The sequence below is a fragment of the Ambystoma mexicanum genome, chromosome 6p (genome assembly GCF_040938575.1).
Source record: "Ambystoma mexicanum isolate Mex_15411 chromosome 6p, UKY_AmexF1_1, whole genome shotgun sequence".
Lineage (NCBI taxonomy): Eukaryota > Metazoa > Chordata > Amphibia > Caudata > Ambystomatidae > Ambystoma > Ambystoma mexicanum.
In genome coordinates this window covers 1,357,246,293-1,357,269,294 of record NC_090935.1, presented here as the reverse complement: position 1 = coordinate 1,357,269,294, position 23,002 = coordinate 1,357,246,293, and the positions used below count along the sequence as shown (strand labels likewise).

Below are 23,002 nucleotides of genomic sequence, written 5' to 3'. Positions count from 1 at the left end.
TAGATTACAAGTGTCAGAGAATGTAATACTGTCAAGAAATACACAAGATGTAGCAACATCCTTCAATAAATGGGTGGGATGTCGGGTGCCGCATAAAAAGAAGCTGGGTCCACATACCCAAAAATGTCAATGTAGGGCTCCACTTAATAAGGCGATGAGCACTCACGCCCCATTAAATACTTGTGGGATCCCCACGAAGATCTTGGCTACCCCAGCCCATAGAGTAGGCAACCTCCATACCAAACAAAAGGGCATAAAGCTAAAAGCATTTAGCAACCCAATCTGGCCAAAGGAACACTTGTACAGAAAGCACTGACACAGCACATAGAATTGAGCATAGTGTAGGCTCTCCGACCCTCGAAATATTAGATATTCGGTAAAGAGGGTCTACTCTCCACTTGCTATCATTCCAACGATGCGGCTAATTACATTTACACTTCTGAATGTTATTTTGCCTTCTGACGTAAACCCATAGCATACCTGCAACCAAGCAAGTTCACCCCTTTCAATTTGGGTCACAACGCTAGTCAAATCTGGTATGAAACCACTAGTTCATAATCTGTCCCTCTCTCCCAAATATACAATTACAAGCATGTGCCAAGAAAGAAAAAAAAAACAACAAAAAATAAAGCGTGGTGGGGAGTGCAATGTCAGACCCGATAGTGGAAGCAGCAAGACTATACAGTTCATTTGGTTGATTGTGCTTCGACGCACAAAGACAGGTTTAGTTTCTGGCTTTTGATCATAGCAGGGCATCTCCGCGTAGAAGACACGAACAATTGAAATGATCAAATCCAAGATGGGTCGCTTTACTCCCCCTCCTGAAAATAATTCCTTCAGAAAAGCCCAAAGTAAAAACGAGAGCGAAAAGGATTTAGTGACGTCAACGGTGGTAAGTCAGTCAGCATCAGGTGTCATACACCCAGGCTTTGTTTTAAGAGTTTTATTTGTTTTCACCTAATCCTTCGCTAAATCTATACGCTCCAGCCCTATTCTATAAAAGAAAGTGCAAAGGATGCTGGTCAGGATGTCTAAATGATCAGTCATCTATCCCCAATCCTACTCTACCCTAACCATTTTCCCCATCTCAAAAGAAAACATCCAACAACAAAAAAGGCGTTGGCAGGGATGGATGCTGGATTCTGATCCCCAACTTTGTCCCTTTTAGTCAAAGCTTTCGCCCATAGCTTAAGTTCCAAAGAAAAGACTGTGTTAAGTATGCTGGAAGGTTATCCAGGTGTTTCAGTCCAGTTCTCTCCCTCGCCCGTCCCACTCTGGGTTTCTTTCAATCTTTCATCCTCACCACTCTGAGGTTCTCTCAGTCTCCACGCCTCACTTTGGGGTTTTCTCAGTCTCTCCCCACTCTAGGCTCCTCTCCTTCTCACTCCCCACTCTGGGGTAGTTCCTACTTTCACTCCCCACTCTTGGGTGTTCTCAGGCTCTCCCCACTCTGGTGTTTTCTAAGTCTCTCCACCCTCTGGAATTCTACTTACTCTCACTCCCCAATCTGGGGTGTTCTCACATTGTTTCCACTCAAGAGCTCTTCTTCCGCACCCCACTCTGGAGTGTTCTCAGGCTCTCCCCACACTCGGGCTTGCTCAGTCTTTGTGTGCACTGGGGGCTCTTTCCCTGCTCAGTCCCCTCCTCTGGGCCTTTCTGTCTCTTTCAAACACCTAATAGAGCCTACGCATACCAGATATCCTCGTGCAGTGCTCCACGGGAGGGGTGTTGAGTCGAGTTGGCTCCCCTGTAATCGCAGAGCTGCTTATGCAACATTTCAGTCTGGCTCTGCTTCCGCCTTCTGAGCGTCTTCCCCCTCATTTCTGCAGCTTCTTGGGGCTACTCTGGCCAGCTATCAGCTGCGCCTCGCTGCACACTCCTGGTGCGAGCCTCGATCCTACCCACTGAAACGGGCATTCTCTCTCCCTCGCCTGACACACCCTTTTTGGCCTGTTTAGTACTGTTAAACTCCACGGGGCCTGCTGAGGCTCCTCTGAGATTGGGTGTCTCAGGGATGCTCCTCCAGGTGGCTGGTTCACTCTATGTTCATTCTTCACAGGAGATTTGCTGTACCTAGAGTCAGAAGTCAGGTCAGACATTACTAAAAGGTGCATTTGTATCTGGCTGCTGTAAAACCTAGACTCTAGAAACCTTACAAAGGTGTTAGTGACTGGGGGAGGGCTGGTAATGTAAATGCCTCTCCGGGGCCCTGTGCCTTAAGGGGGAGTTACCTCCGTAGGGATCCTGCTTACTATGTGCCATAGGTGGTGTTAAGCATAGCAGGCTCCCCTCCCTAGTTCCAAAAGGGGTGGCTCTCCCTTGGGGAGAGGTGACGATCACCCTGGATTTGTCACACAACCATGGCTGAAGAATCAGCAAGACAACAGCCTCATCTGCTGTCATGCCTTACTCACCTGTTGCATATGGTAGCAGGAATCCATATGCTTTCAGAACGGCAGCAAGACCGTTCTATAACAGATGAAGGCTATTTTCCAAACTCCCCGCGAAACGGCATTGCATTCCTGCTCCTAAAGTCACGTGATCGTTTTTTTTGCTCACCAGTCACATGCTTTTGGTACGTATTTAGGTCCTGTTCTCTAAGCGTCCCACGCTTCTGATTGTTGCAACTTTGTTTCCTGCTGGCGGTTTGTTTCTGTGCAGACCGCGTCTTTCAGCTATACGCTTCTCAAAGCGTTCCCGTTTCCATTCCTGGATTCTGGATCAATTTCCACGCCATTTCCTGAGACCTGAGCATCAAAGTCGATTGCTGCATCTCGTGGCGGGTTCCTGAAGCTGTTTGCTGTTTCCCACAGAGGTGTCTTCGCCTGCCGTAAGGTATACTTCTAGCACATGTCCACTGCTGTGTGTTATCATTCGTTTATAAACTTCAATACTACTCTCGGAGCTATGGGAGTATTTACAGCATCTTTCTTAGTACCGTGTCCACGAACATTCATTTACTGAGATATAAGTACTGTGTCCCGGTTGGGATTACTTTATTTTCCAATTTGGCATCAAGGGTGAATAACACACAGTAGTGTACAGAGAAAGATGTCTGTTTTGAACTTCTGGAGATGCCAGGACAATTTGTTTTACAACATTAATTAAGGTGATCTACGTTCTGCCACCAAAGACTCTTCCATTTACACCCTGCTGGAAATACCAGGTTTATTTTGTGTTATGTTTAGTGCACCAAACTAAGGACGCTATCCAGAGTGCACCTACCCGACTCTAGTTCGGCCCTTATTCCGTTTGGGATTAGTTTCCGACTAACTTCCCCCCCTTCCTTTCCGTTGTGTTGGTGTTTTGGATTCATTTGGAATATTGAAGCTCACCTCAACAAACCACTCCTACAGGTTAGTGGGATTTAAGGAATACAGCTAATATTCTCATTACTTACCTTATGCTTCTGTGTACACAGATTGGAGAATGTGCATAGTTATTCATCCTTTCAATTGATTGCTCGCTCTGACCGTCTTTTGTATCGGACAGTGGGTGTAATCAAGGGAAAGGATTCTTCCTTGAGGATTCTTCAGTGAAGGTTAAGAAGAAAGAATTCGGATCCATATTGTATCCTTTAATGCTATCTCTGCCTGTATCCTTTATGGTGTATACCTTGTTCTAGTTGAATTGAGGGGCGCATGTCATCTGCAGACTGTCTTTATGTGCTTATACCTGGAGAAGTAGCAGAGTCCAGTTCCCAATTTACAGGAGGCTACATTCCTGTAAAAGAAAAGACTCGACCAACAACACCACACAACAAAGGAGAGAAAGACTTGTCTGAAAAGTGCCTACAAGAAAAGCCTCAGAGCGAGTGTATGGTGCACACACCTACTGTAGATCACAAATATTGTGATAAGGCCACAGCACACTAATTTATTGAGTTAGGTCTGTATCTTAAATTCTCATCGGGAGGGATGATATGTATCAAATGATCACTCAGAAAATAAAGTTAGGATTAGACAGAGGCGACTTACAGTACGGCTAGCAGGTAATTTTCCCATAGCGGGTAATTTTTCCACAGCTTCCGGGACGTGGCATGAAACCTTGTGGGGGAAATCGTCTACTTCATGCAAGTTGGTATGTGGCTACAGTGCCCTCTAGTTTCTCCTCTGTGCTCAAACTTATTTGTACTTTGGGCTACCTTGCACATTGGGGTCTTCAGACGCTGTTAACATAGCATCAAATATACAGACAAATTTGCCAACATAAAGCATCCGTGCAACGGTAGCTAGGATGAGTTTGCACAGAAGTTAAGCAATGTCAGTGTGTCAGCTCAGTTTGGATTGGAGACAGTTCCACCACTAGCACAATCGGTTCACCAGAACTTTTCACTTTCAAAAGGTGCAAGGTTTTACTCATATACTAGAACTTGTCAGTAGCGCTGTAGCTATCCTTCCTTTCCTTTGTTCTCATTTCACACCGCTTATTCTAGAACGCACCAGACTCTCCTCTAGGCTTGACAGTCCAAGAATTACAACTTTGCCCTGTGGCAAATATTGAAAGAAAATCCTGGGCGAAACCTCACCACACCTCAAAGGTCCGCTTGACAAGATCTCAAGCCCATCATGCAATCAAACAGCAAATCAAAGGGGGGGGGGGGTCTGGGAGTCTCTCTAACAGCACGAACACAGCCCATTGACCTGTTCTTGGGTGCATGGCCCCTGGGAGAGTCTCAACCAAGTCTTTGCTCCCTGTCCCTTTCACAGAGGAAAAATATCCCTGAATATCAGTATTTGTACTGCCCAAGGGCAGTCCAGCACCGAAATGTTAGGCAATTCTCCTCTGAACAAGAGTACCAACAGCAAGCCCAAACACGTGTTTTGGCTCAGTTGAGCCCTATCAGTGAGGTGGAGCTGTCCCTCTCCAAGAGCAGCGAGCAAGGGGACCACGTCTGGATTCCCCAGGTAACTTAGGGTGAGACCCAAAGTTACTTAATATGCAAATCAAAGGCGGGGTCTGGGAGTCTCTCTTCCAGCACGAACACAGCCCAATGACCTGTTCTTGGGTGGATGGCCCCCGGGAGAGTCTCAGCCAACTCTTTAGCTCACGGTCCCTTTCACAGAAAAGAAATATCTCTGCATATCAGTCTTTGTCCTGCCCAGGGGCAGTCCAGCACCGAAATGCTAGGCAATTCTCCTTTCAACAAGAGTACTCCCAGAACCCCCTTTGTTATGCAATCAAACAGGATTTCTTATTAAATACCTATTGCATATGGAAATGTTTACAAATAGGACAGTGCATTTGATCTCAAAAACATGTTCAAATGTACCTTTTTTATTCAATCCTCTTCTTTAGCTACCCAAAAAAAAAAAAAAAGAAAAAAAAAAAAAAAGTCTTCCACATCTGCATGTTCCCTTCCCTTTGTCTTTGGAACCCGCACCCACTTTCCTCCCTGTTCTAATCTCTGCTCATTTTTCCTCCACAGACTGATGTCTTTGTACCTTGGGCAGGGGCACAATTTACCAACCTACAGACAGGCCTATTTCTGAAACCACTACAATGGTGATTAAGTGCAGTGTAAGCGTTTTGTAACATAGCATAACACCTCACACCTCCAGTCCACTTGCACACTCAGTGATTGATTGTCCAGCAAGGTAGCAAAAGAAGTCTATGCTGTGACTGTTCAAAGGGAGAAAATCAGTCTACTTATTTCCATGTAAGACACTTCCAGAGCACACATACACAGTAAAGTATTTCAGTGCGATTATCAGTGACACACTTGGATAGTAAAACAGCCTGGGATGAGTAAATGGCACTTGCTCCAAGAACCATACCGTCAGTTTTCAGTAAACAGACTACAGTTAGTTGTGGGTTCTAGTCTGTGGTTTATAACTCTTCCATGCATATCGCATAGTGTCCCTACAATTAAATGAGATGCGGCCCCCCCAATAAGGAATGGAAGCTTTGTGTTTCCCATTAATACATGGAGTATGGCTACATCTTTCATTGAAAAGATACTACAAACAGTGCATTTGGTGTATTGGGGCGATTGGACAGCCACATGCTTGAAGCCTTAGACGTGACAATCTGATGTTAGCACAGGTGTTCCAAAAGCAGAGATTAGGAGATTAGGAGTTAACATGGACTGTACTTAACAAAATCACTCCACCAGAAACTATCTTACCATCCTCACTGTTTCCCCATCATCATACTGTTCTCAGGATATTTTGTGTGGCTTTGTACACACGTTTTATTTAATCCCCATGGAAACTGAAGGACAAAGCGGCCTTCTTTTCAGTCAAGTGAATAGCTGCACACTAGCATGCCAAGGAGGCCTTTAATAGAAGCATGTATTTGGCTAATATACAAAACACTTTAGGGCCTTTTGCACTCCAAGTAGGTCATCTTAAACATGTGGTACGAGTACCCACCGAACCAAGGGACATTAAAACACTTCTTGCACCAAAACCACTATGCAAGGAGGGAGGATATAACTGGAGTTTAGACTCAAAGAAATGATTGAATGTATCATTACTAAGAGCTAGAGAAATCTTCCTGCTTGGGTTTTTCCCATTGAAAACATCCCCACCTGGCTTTGTATTCCAGTTATTGCTCGACAGGCCAAATCTACAGTTCTTTCAGTTGGCGTGGCCATGACTTCACAGCTACTGCCATTTTGGTGCTCGAGAAAATGATATGTTCCGTAATCATGATCCAAACTTAATTGGTCCTCATGTTATCAATATCTAAAGGACGAGCACCAAGTACCCGAAGATTGTGCAGGCTTTACATTTGGTGCTTGGACCAGTTTCGCCACCTCAACAGTTAATGCCACATGCCATTATCCCGGAGAACTGTTGCACCCGAATCTGCTTCCCTCACGCATCGACTCCACACAATTGCAGTGGAAACGAATGAACACGTCCACAAAAATCTAACTGACGGCCATTATCACTTCTCCACATGGTGCCAATTACCTTGCTCCTGGATGGTGATGAACGCTCACCACCATGACTACAGGTACCCCTCATGTGTCCACTGTTTTTCCTAACCCCCTTCTAGGACCTCCTACCATCTTACACCACACTTACGCACCCACAAATCGCCTACATACCCAACTCAGGAGTTAGCACAACAGCATGGATAGAGCAGGGAGGAAGCTCCCCTCGAATGGACTACCGTACTCCACCGAGATCAGTGGCTAACCCGGATCCAAGCTGCTCTAATTGATCAGATCTTAGGTCTCCCCCTCTGGCTATCCTTATCGTGTAACCTCTGATTTCTGCTTTATGGCTAGGCTGTCATTATATGCACTTTTTCTCCTGCCTACACAATACGCTGGGTCTAGCCATTACAAAAATGTAAAAATACAATGAATAAATAAGCATCTTTGCAAGTGTCATTGGCAAACATATAGAACCGGAACAGCACGCAGTACTGGGATACGTTAACCCACAATAATCATTTTTATATATAGCGCTTTAATCTAAAGTGCTTTACTTGGGACATATTAACATACATTACCATTATACAGCACAAATCTGTCTCTCCATCTATCCCACGAACAATCCTGCTCCCTCTTTTCTAAGGGAGCCATACAGTGCAGCCACCAAAACGGACAGACGCTGGCTATACAAGGCCACTTTGTAATGCATTGCGGTGCACACATGTATTTAGTTTTTTGTACGATTGAAAATCATTGTAAATTCAAAGACGCAGAGGGCCTTCTTTGTGCTTGCCAGTTAATAGCATACCCCTCAAAGGATACCCCTTTGCCAGGTGTCACCCACTATGCCCCTTTGGCAGATATCACCAACCATGCCATCAAGTTCACACACGGCAAGTCCTCTGCCCACCCACAGACTTCTTTCTATGAGTCGTCACCCGCCAACAGCAAAAGTATCGGATTTCACCGGCCCCTAAAAGCAGCGAGACAGGACTGGTAAAACGCTGGAGCCGGTCTTTAGAATGTGGGCCAAAAACGGCGCACTAGAGGTAAACTCTGTTTTTAAAGGCAATCACCCATATTTTACTAAACAAAACTTTATCAAGTTTATGCTTCAAAAAAAAAATCAATAAAGAGTCACCGCCCTTGAAACTAGATGTGTTAATCAACCGAAAAAAGGTATAACGGAATAAATGTTTTGTACCGCACAGCCCCCACCTGCACATTCATACAGTATTTACCAGAATGGAAAAAGATGCGTCATTAGCGGTCTCGAAAACTCCCTCACGCAATTGTTTGCATTCATTTTTTAAGTCAAATAAAACCTATTGGATTTTTCCCTTGTATTTGCTGCGCGCCCGTTTTTTCCTGACTGAACATTGTATTTTTCGATATTATAAACGTTTGCTTTCAATGAACCATTAACCCCATTTTTCTTTCTACCTATTCATTTTCGGAGCAGCTTTATGACAAGCCATCTCCGCTGGCCAATCGACGGCCGAGACAGCTTGTCCCCCCCCCCCCACAGTGCCAGCTTGGCCTGGGCTTACAACACAAGGAACAGCGTAAGCTGGGGACAGTATCATGTTGCTTCCTGTCCTCAGACGACGTAAGATTTTTTTAAGAGTTTCGTGGTCCCGTCTATCCCCGGATGACACAAGAATCAAAAGAGATTAAATATAATTATCTGCCTGCAAAAGATTAACATGGGTAAGGAAGATGTGTACCCAGCGTCGCATCCCCAAAGACCCCGTGTAAAACTACAGAGCTCGTTTTAAAAGGATTTGTTTGATTCTCGTTAAACAAAAACAAAACAAAAATGCGGGTTTGGCACAGGAACACTAGCAGGAGCACTGAAGGTGTCAAAACAGGGGAACATCAAAGGCAGTCTTGCCTGTCAGTGCAGTGTCTTGCAGCGAGAATAACGAAGTAAAGCGGAAGAGCGTCTCCCTGCACACCAGGCACTTTTAATTCCAACTGGAACGACAGAAAAGCAAGCCATTAGTGTCACTCGAGTGTTCCGCTTTCTTTGAAATCCTAGCGAAGGCTCATTAGGAACGACGGCAAAATAACAAATGATTTCAAAAAGTGAATGCATTCTCACAACAAGCATTGGCAATGCCTACAGTTAGGGCTTTTGTGTAGGCATGGGAAAGGCACTTGCCAGGCACAGCCGTAGTGATATTGACTGGCCATTGATGGTAGCAGGTGCAAAATGGTGCGAGTACCCGGGCATCTAATAGCGTTCTCTACGTGTGATCGATACCGTTTACTTTTAGCATTGTAGCAGAACCTAGGCCCTAGATTTGAATTTAATTAATTTTCGCTTTTTAGTAGAACCTAGGCTTTATAGATTTGAATTAATTTACATTTTAATTTATTTGATCAATTCGATTGTATTCCTTGTTATTAATTTCAAACCACTTTTAACATCAAGTTTTAAAGTTATTGCGACCATTGCAATTTACCCGGATTCATTTTCTGCTCCTCTGCTTGCCGGCTACACAATCCGCTGCCTAACAAGCAACAGAACTACAATTCCCTGTGATATTGTAGTCCTTCTTGCGTCCTCTTATACGCTCACCTGGCCCTTGAGCGCCAGCCATCGAGGACAAGCCGGTTAGTGCCGGTTTGTGTCCGCTTGTGGGAGCAAATCTACCTGTTGCCTGATCAGGTACTCCTTTGTTTACTACCAGCAAGATTCGCACACACTGTTCGGGCCACTGCGGCATGCCTACCACGGACATCCCTCCCGCCGGTATCCCACCCTGTTCCTCAGCAACTAATGACTATATTAAAGCGGCTACTCGGCTCATTTCAGCCTGCTAACCCTCACGATGAAATTGCCCCCTCCATTTGTAAACTTTGCTTTTCACTTTTAAATACCCGGTCCTTGGTTTAACATGGGGCGGAAATCTCAGACATTCTCATTAACAAAGACTGCGATCTCCTGGCTATTACAGAGTCATGGCTTACGCTCAAAGCCGCCACCCTTGCCTTACTTCCTGGATTTTCTTTGTTCAGGGCAGACCGCCTAGATCGTCGAGGTGGGGGAGTAGGCCTACTCACAGCCGATCACTTAAAAATACATTTAAACCCCCATGATGCACCCGAGGGCTGTGAGAGCCTTTTGGCCAAGATTAAGCTCCATGATAATTATTCTCTGACCATACTTCTTATCTATCGACCACCCACTGAGACACCCGGTTTTGAGGAGCAACTCGTCAACTTACTTTCCAAAACAACTAAAGCTAAGACCCCCATGATTGTTATGGGAGACTTCAATTTATGGGCCAATGATTCTACCAACACCCATGCCCTCTCCCTTCTTGCTACCCTTAAATCCATTGGTCTTACTCAACATGTGTCGACTCCTACTCATAATGCTGATCACACGTTGGATTGGGTCCTGATCCATCATGTGTCTATAGCTGAACTGGATATCGCTCAGTGTCCTTGGTCCGATCACTGTCAGATTACATTTGATCTTTGTATCCCTAGTTGGTCTACTTCTCAGAAAGTGATTATCCGACAAGAGGTACTCGTCAGAAATTTCAAAAAACTCTGCCCCCAACTCTCTTCCTCTCATTTACTGCGCTTATTAAAATCCAGTCTTTCGTTCAATAGCTCTGAAGACCTCGCTAATCACCTTACTACTACATTAATCACATTATCGATTCCCTCGATTAGTACAAAGAATAGTACTAATTCCTGGTTTGATGACTCCATTATTTCCTTGCGGCATGATAAACGGATGGCCGAAAGAGAATGGAGAAAATATTCTAACCCTTTGCGTCTTGCTGCTTAAAAATGCCTAGCAGCTAATTTGAAGCAAGCCATTATATCTGCCAAATCCGAAAGCTATAATAATCGTGGGTCCCTCCTTTCAAAAAGGACAGTAATTGGCGTCAGCTCCTTCATAATTAATTTAATCAAAAAACTCTGGGGCACAAAGACTCACAGATTAACCAGATTTTACCTTGGCACCTTTCCCCCCAAAATTCTCATATGTACTCCCACATACAACCAAGGAAAGCTCCCCACTGAGGTTCTTTTATTTTAAACCCTTTTTGGAGACACAGATCTGTGAAATGAAACCCACCTCCTGTATGGGTGATCTTTGCCCCTCAAGGCTCTTTAAGGATTCCATCAAAACACTAGCACCATGGGTTCTCGTTTAGTAAATCTTTCCTTTGAGGAAGCTAGTGTACCTCTGTTGCTCAAAGAGTCATGATTACTCCCTGAAAAAGAAGAGTACTCTCGATCCTCTTAACCCAAAAAAACTATGGACCAATCACCAATGTGCCTTTCCTGCTTAAGATACTCGATCGAGTTGCATATGTTCAACTCCAAGAACATTGGAAGAGTAATCACCTCTTTAATGTCAATCAGTCAGGCTACCGAGCGAAGCACAGGAACGAAACAGCACTTTTCGATCTCAGGTCAAGTGTGGCAGGCAATGTTCACATGGACAAACCAGCACCATGAATGCTTTTCGACCTGTCGGCCGCATTTGGTTTGATCAACCATTCATTGCTCATCAAAATATTGCACACGTGAGCACTATGTTCTCCTCTGGCCACCCAATGGATTGCGTCCTTTCTCGGTCCCAGATACGCACCGATATCTGTGGATGATGCATGCTCACTTCTGCTGCCCATTATGTGTGGAGTGCCACAGGGCTCCTGCATCTCCCCTACATTATTTAATATATACACCACCCCCTTCTTACTCTTCTCAATGACCTGGGTGTACAAGTCACTAATTATGCCAATGACACCCAGGTCATCATTGAATTGTCTGGAGACTACGTTAAGGACACTGATACTATTAACTCCATATATAAATCCATTCAGGCATGGCTGAACACAAACTCATTGGCCTTGAGTGCTGAAAAAAAACTGAGCTTCTGATTATGGCATCTGGCAGTAAACTGAAGACACTCTGTTCCGACTACAATGCCTTTACCATCGCCGACATCACAATTAAAGTTACAAGTCGCTGAAGACTTTGGGCATTACACTGGATGCTGAACTCTCCCTGAAGCCCCATGTCGCCCAAGTAAAAGCCTAGTAAGTTGCTACTCCAAACTCTTGAACCACATCCGTCCCTACATTTCGCTACAGAATAGGGCATTGCTGGCAACTGTACCAATTAACTCGTGCCTTAATTACGGCAACATTCTCCTGGCAGGGATTGCAACAGGTAACCTGCATACTCTGCAGTTTACAAAAATAATGCTGTCAAGGCCATTTTTGGCCTCTCTCACAGAGATCATGTCTTCACGGCCAGAGGGGAACCTCACTGGCTTCCAGTGAGACAACATGTTACTCATAAGATGCTTACCAACACCTTCAAGTGCCATCATGCAGACACCCCACAGTATCTGTCCGAATGACTATCTGCACAAAGAGGGACTCGTACCTTACGATCCAATGACCCCACAAAGCTCACTCAACCCAGATTTAAACTCTCAGGCTTTAGTGGAACCAAATTTGATGTCCAGGCCCCCCTGGCCTGGAATAAACTCCCCCACTTATCTGAGGCTGGCTAAATCTATCACTGAGTTTAAGAAGGGAGTGAAGGCACACTTGTTCAATCTAAACCCTGACTAGTCGGCACCATTACCCATTATTGGTGCAACGTATTAACCCCCTTCCTCGACTAGGACATATCCTGTGTCCATGGACTGCCTGCTACATTGTGTTGTGTGTCTTGTCTCGGTTTTGTGTGCTTTGAGGCCTACAGGCGGTTTTGTGTGTTAAAAAAATTAAAATAAAACAAAATCTAATAGCAGTGCCTGGCAAATACCTAATACTTATACACAAGCCAAAACTGTTGGCTTTGCCAAACCTTGCTTTTAACACGGCTTCAGTGAAGGACACTCAGAGTGCTAATACATCGAGTGGCTGAGGGCAGATCTGGTAGGACATTTTTATTACACCAGTAGTGGGTTTACAACTTCAATTAAATCAGTAAGACTGCTTTGAAAAAACACTGGCAGGCACTTCAAGTGCAAAGTTTGATAAAGCTTGATTAAAGCGAGCTCAAAGAGTTCCCATGAGGAGGTGTTTTCGGCAGGGAGGGGCAAGAACTGGCTGGGAATGGCCAGAGGGATAAACATGAGCATGGGAAGTCAATGGTTAGACACATAACCCAACACCTATAGGGTGTGTGTCCCACCTCACACATCTGTACTGTGCTTGCTATCTATACTCTAATACAATAGTTTTGGCTTATAGGTGTCGCAAGCGGCAATGAAAAGCCGAGCTTAAAAGGAGGAGCACACTAGTTTATTTCTTATTGATGTGTTCTTTCCTCGCTCTACAACAATAAGTAGACAGCCATCTATTGGCTCTTCATGCTACTTGATCAGGAAAGCCAAACCTGTACATCATTTCTCTCCAACACACATCTCCAAGATCAAGAAGCCAACTTTTGCACCTAGTAGGAAACGCTATGACGGATGGTGGCGTGCATATAAATCTTGCCAGGCGCAAAAATTGGCTGTCGGCATTGCATTCTTCAACAATGAAGAAGCCCGGAAGATGGTGTAAGGCAAGCATTGCTCAGTGATGATTTAATACTAAGTGGCAAGCCTTCTGCAGGTCTGCAAAACATGAAAGACCATACAGGGTGAAGTACTCCGACTCCCTTTTCAAAACCTCAGAGTTCTTGAAATGTGTGTGCAGGTCACGGACAGAAAGGCTCAGCATGAAACACTGCATCTAGCCCGTCTAAATGGAAGAGAACATGCCCAACTCTAAATGGAGAAGGCTTTTTTTGGTGAGGAAGGGGTTGGTGCATATAGCTTTTTTCAGGGCATTTAGAGGGATAAGAGGTGGCACAAGCCTTCTTGCTGCTCGAATGGCACATCAATCCACATTTGTGGGCCCCAGAGGGTGGAAGGAGTGGGATTCCCTGGGCTCTAGCCCCTCCGGCCCCCAAAGACGCAGCAGCCACCTAGCCATGCAATCAAACTAGAGGTAGAGGTAGAAGAGGCATAAAGTGGACTACAAGTACAAGCTCTTCCATGGGACCTCTGGCGGTATTACAAAGCGACATGGAACCCCATGAAGGGACAAAGAATAGGTTTTTGGATTCCATGGTTTTGGGATTGACTTCGAGGTGTTAGGGAACATCTAAACCCCTTCACTTTATGTTAACCCATTCCACACATTATACCTGAAGAATCAACCATAAACAAAGGCATTTTTAGACATATCTTTCCTCACTTGTATCATTGCTCGACATCCTCACACAATGCCTAGTTGTTGATGGGAGCACCTACCAGGCACCGCAACAAACCATAAGGTAGTACAAATCATAGTTGAGGCATAGATCACAGCTGGTACACATGTGTGAATACGACACCTGTAGGTCTCTCTCAAAAGAAAGTTCCTGATTGGGATGGAAGGTTTTGAATAAATCATAACTACTAGCATTGATATGGCACTTCAAAGACCATATTTATTCAACCTGTCATGCCATCACAGAGGTTGAAATATTGCATGCAAATTAGATGGAATAAGAAGTATGTGTTTGACCTGAGTAGGTGGTGAATTCTTCTTCTCATTTGCCTTATATTGGCTTGGACTCTTCTTTTTACGATCAGGTGACAATTGTAGAACCTAAATGCTTTTGTGGTCAAAGGGGGGCCAGTTTCTGACCATGGCAATATTTATGACCCGTTTATATGATTTTACTGTGAAAGATGGCAGCAAGAAGGGCAGGTGAATTGGATCCTCCCCCCACTCCCCAAGTCAGATTTCCGCTACTGAATGTGGATGGCCAAGCATGACTGATAATGGGAGGGCTTTGGTATACACTGCTATTGTGAGGTTATAAAGTTTGTCTCGAGTCGTAATTTTCGACATCTCTATTTATTTATTTATTTATTGATACATTTATTAAGCGCACCAAACACATGGCCATCAAGGCGCTGGTTACAAGATTAGACAAGATCAAAACAGTTAGGTACACAGAGTCCGGAGACATAGATAAGACAATCAAGGGGGCCCTGTGAGAATATCAGTGTCCTAAGGGGTTTCTGAAAGGTCCAGAAGGATTGCTCTGCTCTCGGAGCAGGGGAAGAGGGTTTCAGCTCTTGGTGGCAATGACCAGGGAGCTTGAACCTTATTATTCTGAATCTTGGGGTGGTAACGCAGTGTGAGTAGGAAGAGCGAGTCGGTTTGCGATGATTGTGCATTTTTTAGTCTTTGGGAAAGGTATATGGGGGCAGAGTTGGAAAGGCATTTGTGGGTTGATTGCCAAGGTTTTCAACGTTCCCGTATGGGGAGCCAGTGATCGTTTCTTCTGGCCACCGAGATGTGCTCTCGCCTGGGGATTTTCAGCGCGGCTCGAAGTGCATTGTTCTGAATGATTTGGAGTTGGTTGATGTTGCGAGTGGGAGTGCCTGCAAAAAAGGGCATTGCAATAGTCAAGTCTAGAGCCAATAAGCGCACAGGCAATAGAGGCAACTGTTGCTGAAAAGGAACGGTCTGCTGGTGTGGTGTGTGCCGCTGAAGAGGCAATAGCGCTAACCTGCTGAGTTATTGACAAGGAGCCATCTAAATAGACCCCCAAGGTTTTCACGACATGGAGACTGGTCTAGTTTGTTGAGAAAGACTTGGGAGCCGACCAGAAGAATTTCAGTTTTGCCGATATTCAGGCAAAGGAGATGAGAGGCCATCCATGCTTGAACAGTTTGGTACACTATGTGCAGTGAGCCAGAGTCCGTGGAGTATTGTTCAGTTCGAGGTAGGAGGATCTGTGCGTCATCCACATAATTGTTATAGGAAATACCCAGGTCATCTCGGAGGTCAAATAGGGGTTTAGATAAGATTTTGTAAAGGGTAGGGGATACGCATGATCCTTGGGGCGCACCACAGGTGACTAGGGAGGGGTGGGCAGAGACGTTGTCTCCAAAGACACATAGTTCTTTCGCCCAAGAACAAAGTTACCCATGCAGTAGATTATGGGGAGAAGTTAGCTGTCGAGGCAAGGTGTCAACATAAGATTTGCTGGTCCACTACATTGAAGGCAGCAGATAGGTGGAGCTTAGGTAGCAGTGCTGGTTTACCTGCATCTTGGAATTCTTTGAGTTGGATTTTTAGATACAGAAGCGCTGATTCCGTGCCAGGGCGGAATCCAGATAGACGGACCCATAAGATGCTCAAAGTATAGCTGGATTTGGAGGTAAGCAGCCCGGTACACAAGTTTTAGGAGGAACGGGACAGTGGAAATCGGGCAGTAGTCTGTAGGGATAGAGTGGTCTAAAGTTGCTTTTTTCAGTCACAGGAGTACCAAGGCTTCCTTCAGATTGGCTGGCACTGAGCAGGTGGCAAAGGAGGAGGTGATGAGAGTGGTGATGAAGGGAGTGAGGGAGTCAGCACAGTCTTTGATGGCAGATGCAGGGCACACATACCATTGGCAACGAAACGGTTTTAGGCCTTTCATGGGCTGGGTGACCTCAGGTTCCGAAACTGGACTGAAGTGGAATTGGGAGGGGTCTTGTGGTGGGTGCATGCAAGAGGTGTTAGCTGGAGCCTGCATGCTGGGGCTAACAGTCTTTTTTTAGTTGGATCTTTTTTCTGGAGAGTGCGGATTTTATCCACGAGAGCAATTTGGATGTTAGTGCACCATAACATCTTTAGGGATGTTGTAGGGTGGAGGAATACGGAATTCAAGCTCACGCAGAATTGCGAAGAGCGTGTGGGTGCTAGATTTGGCGCTGACAATCCTGGTGTTGTAGGTAGAGCATTTTACCTGTAGAATGGCCCATTTATGTTCCTTCGCTATGGTGGAGAGCTTTGTCAGACTCGGAAGGGGTTTTCTTCCATTTGAATTCTGACTCACATTTTAATAGAGTGGAGGGTGTGGATGTCAGCGGTGAACCAGTTGTTAATATGCAAAACACGTTTGCCATTGAGTATGGCAAGGGGTGCAATGGGGTCAACTGCCTGTGTGATGGTTTGGTTGCAGAAGTCAACCAGGACTGCAGGATTGCTATGTGTGGTCAGGATGGACCAGATGCATAGTGATGGTGGAAGTGTTGGACAGGCAAGGTATGGTGGAGAGAAGTTCACCTTTAGGTAGGAATTGCAGATTTCTTGGATAGGCAGCGAGTCCCTTATGATAATTGTTTATTCCCCGCCTCTAGAGACCCGCCTGTCTTTGCAGAGGATGGTGTACCATGGCAGGATGGCAATTGATGGTGCTGGTCCCGAGGCGTCATAGAGACAAGTTTCTGAGATGGCTAGAATGTCGAGATTGTTGGCCGTAATAAGGTCTAGGATGTCCAGTGGGTGGGCAGGGAAGGATCGAGCATTCCCTAGGGTGCCTTTTAATGGCATGACAGTAGGAGCTTTTGGGAAGTTCCCAGGGTTGATGAGGCGAGGGCTGGTAAGGTCATTCTCAAGGCTGTTCAGAATATGGGGGTTACGGGTTGCTGTGTGTCAAGTGGGGTAACTTCGAGGGTGTCCGAGAATGCCGGAGAGGTGTCGGAAGTGTGGGTTTTGTCGAAATTAGGCAGATAGTATTGGCCCGATGTGACTGGGCTGGGCACAGTGTGGCTAGGGTGTGGTTTAGGGCACAGTTCTGTGGGCTAGCAGTGGGGTTAAAAAGGGTTCTTTGCATGACCCTAGGGCCAGACACTTGCGTCTGAGAAGTTGTGGAGTTGCAGACAGGATTTAATACAGGCAATGCTGTAGAGGCAGGTGAATTGACCAAGGTAGTGAGTGTGTAAGAGAGTGCAGAGTAGAAGGGCATATGGTGAGGAGGCAAGATGCCACTAGGTCAAGGCTTGGGGTGCTCTGCTTTTGTGGATTTAGGCTTGGGCTTGGCAGCGGGACAGCGCAGTGGGAGGCCCTAAACTGTGCATTGTTAGGGTTACCTTTGGGTGGGCTACTCGTGCAGATGCACAAGTATAGGCAATGGTTCTTGTAGATAGGAGATAAGGCTCTGTGATCAAGAGTGGTGGCAGGGGCAGTGCTGGCCATCAGGCGAGCCAGTCTGTGTGGGCCAAGGCATGGTGCAGGGTTGTACTGCGTGACCTTAATGTGGTGGCTTTTTTGGTGTAGCCTGTAGCTTTGTGGAGGGTCACTATGACGGTGGTGGGTGAGTGCGGGAAGAAACACGGTGGGAGGACAGGGGTAGGAGGAATCCATGACTTTAGAGGCTGAAGGCATGGCAGGAAGCTCATTACAATATATCCTTCAAGGTGGGCGGTGGAAGTGGGTATAAGTGGCATGGGGTTGGTGTGCACTAGATGCGAAATTGCTGGTGTATGCTGCATGCTTGATGTGCTTGAATCTGGAGGGATTGGGTAAGGCGGTGCAATGTTGGGCATATTGGAGTTGTAACGATCTGATACCATTGCCAAAGTATGGTTGATGGAAGGCCCATACGCTGTAGGTGCCGTGTCGGAGGAGTATCTGGGACACAGAGAAGGGGCAGAGGGTAGCACTGATGGCAGCATGTGAACAATTTAGATTTGGAACGGTTCCCTGTGAGCCTTCAGGGCATGAGGGTAAGAAAAGGGGTGAGAGGAGGGAGAGACCCGTTACCAATGGGAATACAGCATGGATTGTATGGGCTATGGAAGCTGTAGGCAAAACTCTCCTTATCTTGTAGTTTTGCCGCTTCCAGTTGTTGGTAGTGTGCTTTGTAGGCAGTGTTTCCTGAAACAACAGCGGGTAGGACAGGAGCTCGGCCTTTTTCCCGGCTTTTCTTCAATTTAGAAGCCCCCGCAGCACAGTCGGGGCCCGGACAGGCCCAGACAGGTGTGTCAGGCCTTAAAAGTGGGCCTTGTGGGGGGGGGGGTGGTGACGTCGCCTGCCGGTCTCTCTGAACGGCTCTTCAGGTCCACAGCATGCAGAGGCGGGACAGGAGCTGCAGGAAGCCCTTGCTGGATGGCAGGGATTGGAGGTGCCATTTTTAAATGGAGCAGATGCTCCTAGCCGGATACAGCACTGCTCAAGTTGATCTTGCCATTAAGTGTGAAGTCGTTGGCAGAAGTCCAGTGGATCCAGCACCCTGCCGGAGCTTGACATCCTGCAGCAAGCCTGGTCTGAGGTAACCCCTAGACAGGGGTGTCAGGCCTTAAAAGTTTGAAAATTATTCCTAGAATTCCATGTGTGTTGGGGGTTATTTTCAACAACCTCTTTTTGGAGGCTCAGTCTGAAGGATTCCTGATTCAGCTAGTATGATATGATAAACATTCTTAGTCCTTTGGATGGTTACTATTAGTTTAGATGTGGCAACAAAGTAGACATTTTTCAAACAGTTACCAGAACGTGAAGAGATACTAAAAGAAGAAAATAATGCAAGGTTTATTTTGCATTGCTAATGCCCACGTACTCCAACATGTACATCACATCCTGACAAAGAATGACCATGATTAAGAGTCAAGCTCCACAAAAGATATGGGGATTGACACACATACAAATTTACCTCAATGCGGTAGCTGTACAAAGAACTCTCTTGATTAGCTTACACAGAAAGGTCATTTAAATCATTATGAATGTCAAAGAAATGTGTATTTAAGCAGATAATACGAAACAATTCATAATACAGTGAAGCATTTGAAAAGTATTACTGGTAAGAGGGTTGACTGAAGCACACATCTCGTTAGTGTGTCAAGGCTTAACGCACTGGTTAGAGCACAATGATCATAAAATATAAAATATTGATGGAGAGGAAGAACGCTCGTTACCCACACTGGTGGCAGAAAGATGCATGGGACAGCTATGGCAAAAACAGACCAATTAAACAAAATCAAAATGTGAAACTGTACTTGTAGTGACCAAGATAAAGACAATCAGCTTTCAATCAAAGGATTCTGAAGCACTATGAATATTTTCCTGGCTACAGAGCATTCTACTTTGCCTATGTGGTTAATAAACGGCATCTAAATTCGAAAACAGTAAAATGGAGCTATCAAAAGCAAATTACAGAAAAAGGGGGCATACTGCTATGTTACCTTATGGATGCTGTGATGAGTGTGAAAAACCTACAAGTGTTTCACGACTAAGTCCCCGGGAATCCCTTATGCAGGTGGCCAGAGAAGGGCCATCGCTACTGGATGCGAGGGAGGATCATCTGGGTAGAGGGTCCTCGGGAAGTGGGGTGGAGACACCGGAAAGTGAAACATGGTATCCACCATTTCCCGATAGATATTTACCCCATATTCCCTCTACCTTTATGGGATACTACAACTCCTAGAACTCCCCTCCATTCCTTATCAGTCCAACTACGGAGATGAGGAAGAGGAAGACAGACTAGGAAGATTACCACTAGTAACATGCACTGGCCTTGTCCCACCAATAACGTCAGGCAAGGACAGGCAACTCATGGACCACTTTCGAAACTATAAAAAGGGGGAGCACAGAAAGACAGAGAGACAGGAGCCAAGACCAAAGTCAATCTGGATGGCGAGATGGAGGAGCAGCTGAGATGGAGCTGCTGAGAAGGAGGGCAGGGAAAACGGGATGCAGAGACGCTGAAAGCGTAGCGAGGGAGCCGTGTCGCCAAGAAGCCAGGAGAGTTCAGAGAAAGGAGCCGAGGGGCCGGCTAATCCTGTTCCTCCATGCGCCAGCAAGCTGCTTGTTGTTTCCTCCCTGGGGCAGGGAGGCCCGTGGGAAAGACCCTGACCTCGACGTTCTGAAAACAGAAGGATGTGCGAAAGCAATCACAGCCGGTGAGTTCAAATAAATGATAAGCCCGGTTTGTGATACGCGCAATTGTGGAAAGCTACAGTGTTGAACGCAAGGCTACGCATTGAAGGATAAAGACATTGGCCCTCATTACGACCCAGGCGGTAAGGGGTTTACGCCGGCGTAAACATCGCCGACCCTTACCGCCTGAGTACGAGTTCCCTTAGCGCCATGGCGGATTTAACACCTGCTTTTAGCAGGTGTTAAAATCCATGGCGCTAAGGGACCTTGTTGTTAATTACGCCACCGTAATTTACGGTGGCGTAATTAACGCCTTCCCCACTCCCATTATGCCCTATGGGGCAAAAATGGGAATGGGGAAGGGTAAATGGGGATTGGGGATTTACCGCCCCGCCAAGGTCGGAATGGGGCGGTAAGTCCGCCAACCACCATGGCGGAGTTGGCAACTTAGCGCCATGGACCATGGTGCTAATAGCACCATGGTTCTCCGCCAAGGTCGTAATGAGGGCCATTGAACTGGAAGCTTGAATGTATTTAGCCGGCGAGGGAGCCGATAAGAAAAAGTAACGTAGCAGTGCCGTGTGAGAAGGCATGTTGTTAAATGCTTCTTGAAAGATAACAAAACAGTGAATAATGAAAGCGGAATGTGTTGAAATCCATTGAAGAAAGGGCACGAGGGAAAGAGCGTGCTGAGATCCCGAACGGCTAATGTGAAAGTGAACTGGTATTTTTGTGAAACAAGGAACAGAGTAGACGTGGGCCAGTCCTCATAAATTATATGCTTTTGTGAAATAAGGAACAGAGGGGCCAAGGGCCCGTTCTGAGGAACCAGGTGCAAGAGGCACGGACATTGAAAAATCAAGCCTATTGGCATAGTGGTCACACATGAGGGTGATAATACTATACAACTGCGAAGGTCTCTGACAGATGAACATTATGAAAGAGAAGTACTGTGCATTCTATCCACCTTGAAGGAACTTTCTAAGAGCCCCAGTGAACTGAACTTGAGGAAGGGAGTGGTGAGCCACTTTCATTGCCATTCTGCCATTCATTTGCTACACTCTTTATTTTCATACATTTTCCCACACTTAGTTATTGTGAAACATGAGGGTAAGTATAGGTTTCTGACACAGACTTTTCCTTTTATTGACTGACTGATTCACTTGGACCATTTTATGTTACTTTGATGGTCACGACTACTCCCATTATATAAGTAGTACCAGTTAAGAAGTCTCCAACCCCAGTCAAACTTAATAAAGGTGTTGAAACTTGTACCTTTTGTGTTTGTGTCCTTACTTTTGATACCATGCCTGTCTCGCAAGAGGCAAGGATTTACTGGTTTCCTAGGGCGTAGTTTCTCTTTGGAGGCTGGAGTGAAATGGGCAGATGTGTACACGATGCAGCATGTATGGGCATTTAATACAACATGTTCACTAATCCCTTTACTTAAAGCCAAAAAAAGTGGAACACATACAAATATTTTATGCAACTGTAGCCAAAGAATAGTATTACCCTTAAACCACATGATTTTTTACAAAACGGGCTTCTGCCCGAAAAGTCACCAGTGCCATGGCACACCTTGGTCTGAGTTGCATAGAAGGGGACAGTTTGTAAAGTTTGTATGTAGCAAAATGACAACATTAAAAAACAAACATGAACTGTCCCTAAAGGGTCAAGATCAAGCATGTATTCGATGTCTGGTTAGAACCAGTTGAGGTAACACTACGGATCACAACTTGTATAGCGCTTTTAGCCAAAGCGCTTTACATAGAACATTGTTATATACAATTATTGATCATTGGACCCACAGCCAAAAACCTATTAAACATGAATAGTTTGCTCTTGCAAACCAGCAGAGAGACACAGAAGGCTAACAAAGCCCACTTACCCAGTTTCTAGTTCTCATTGGCAAAAAGTAGTAGTAGTGGCAGAAATCAAGTACTAGAGTATAGCCGCTGAGGATTTGAGTGTAGAAGCACAGCTGAAGAAAGAGCCAGTGGTTATCTTCACCAACACAATTGTTTATCCTGCAAAAAAGTATACTTTATTAGATTACAATTCTTAATTAAGTTAATTACCATCATATGATAACTTCTAGTTTAAAGTAGAGAAGCACTCATTACAATCACAAACGTTATTTTATGTTCTTTTAAATGTGGCTTTTCACAAAAGCTAAAACTCCACTAAGGAGACCTGCCGTGGGCACAGCAAAAACAACAAAAAGCAAAAATATAGATATTGGTATCTCTTGAATGACTGTTGCAGTGAATAGAGGGAACGGTTATTCCAGAAATGAGTGGCTGTATAGCGAAAGAAATGTTTGCCATCTCATGGATACCCTGGCCTTGAGAAAATGGACGATACAGGCAGTGGGACTAAGAGGCTTTGCATATGATTAATCACTTACACATGGGATTGAAAGTATGAGATGGGGTTT

At 45.4% G+C, this 23,002-nt stretch overlaps 1 protein-coding gene and 1 long non-coding RNA gene across 2 annotated transcripts in view; one reads left to right on the top strand and one right to left on the bottom strand.

Moving 5' to 3' along the window:
* LOC138510418 (uncharacterized) overlaps positions 1–23,002 on the top strand; it is a 380,472-nt gene that overhangs the window by 2,578 nt on the left and 354,892 nt on the right. The gene's annotated exons all lie outside the window — the stretch shown is intronic.
* ZDHHC21 (zinc finger DHHC-type palmitoyltransferase 21) overlaps positions 1–23,002 on the bottom strand; it is a 325,920-nt gene that overhangs the window by 157,277 nt on the left and 145,641 nt on the right. The window contains exon 5 of the mRNA XM_069626058.1: positions 22,454–22,592. Coding sequence (XP_069482159.1) covers positions 22,454–22,592 — 139 coding nt within the window. The remainder of the gene's footprint in view (positions 1–22,453; positions 22,593–23,002) is intronic.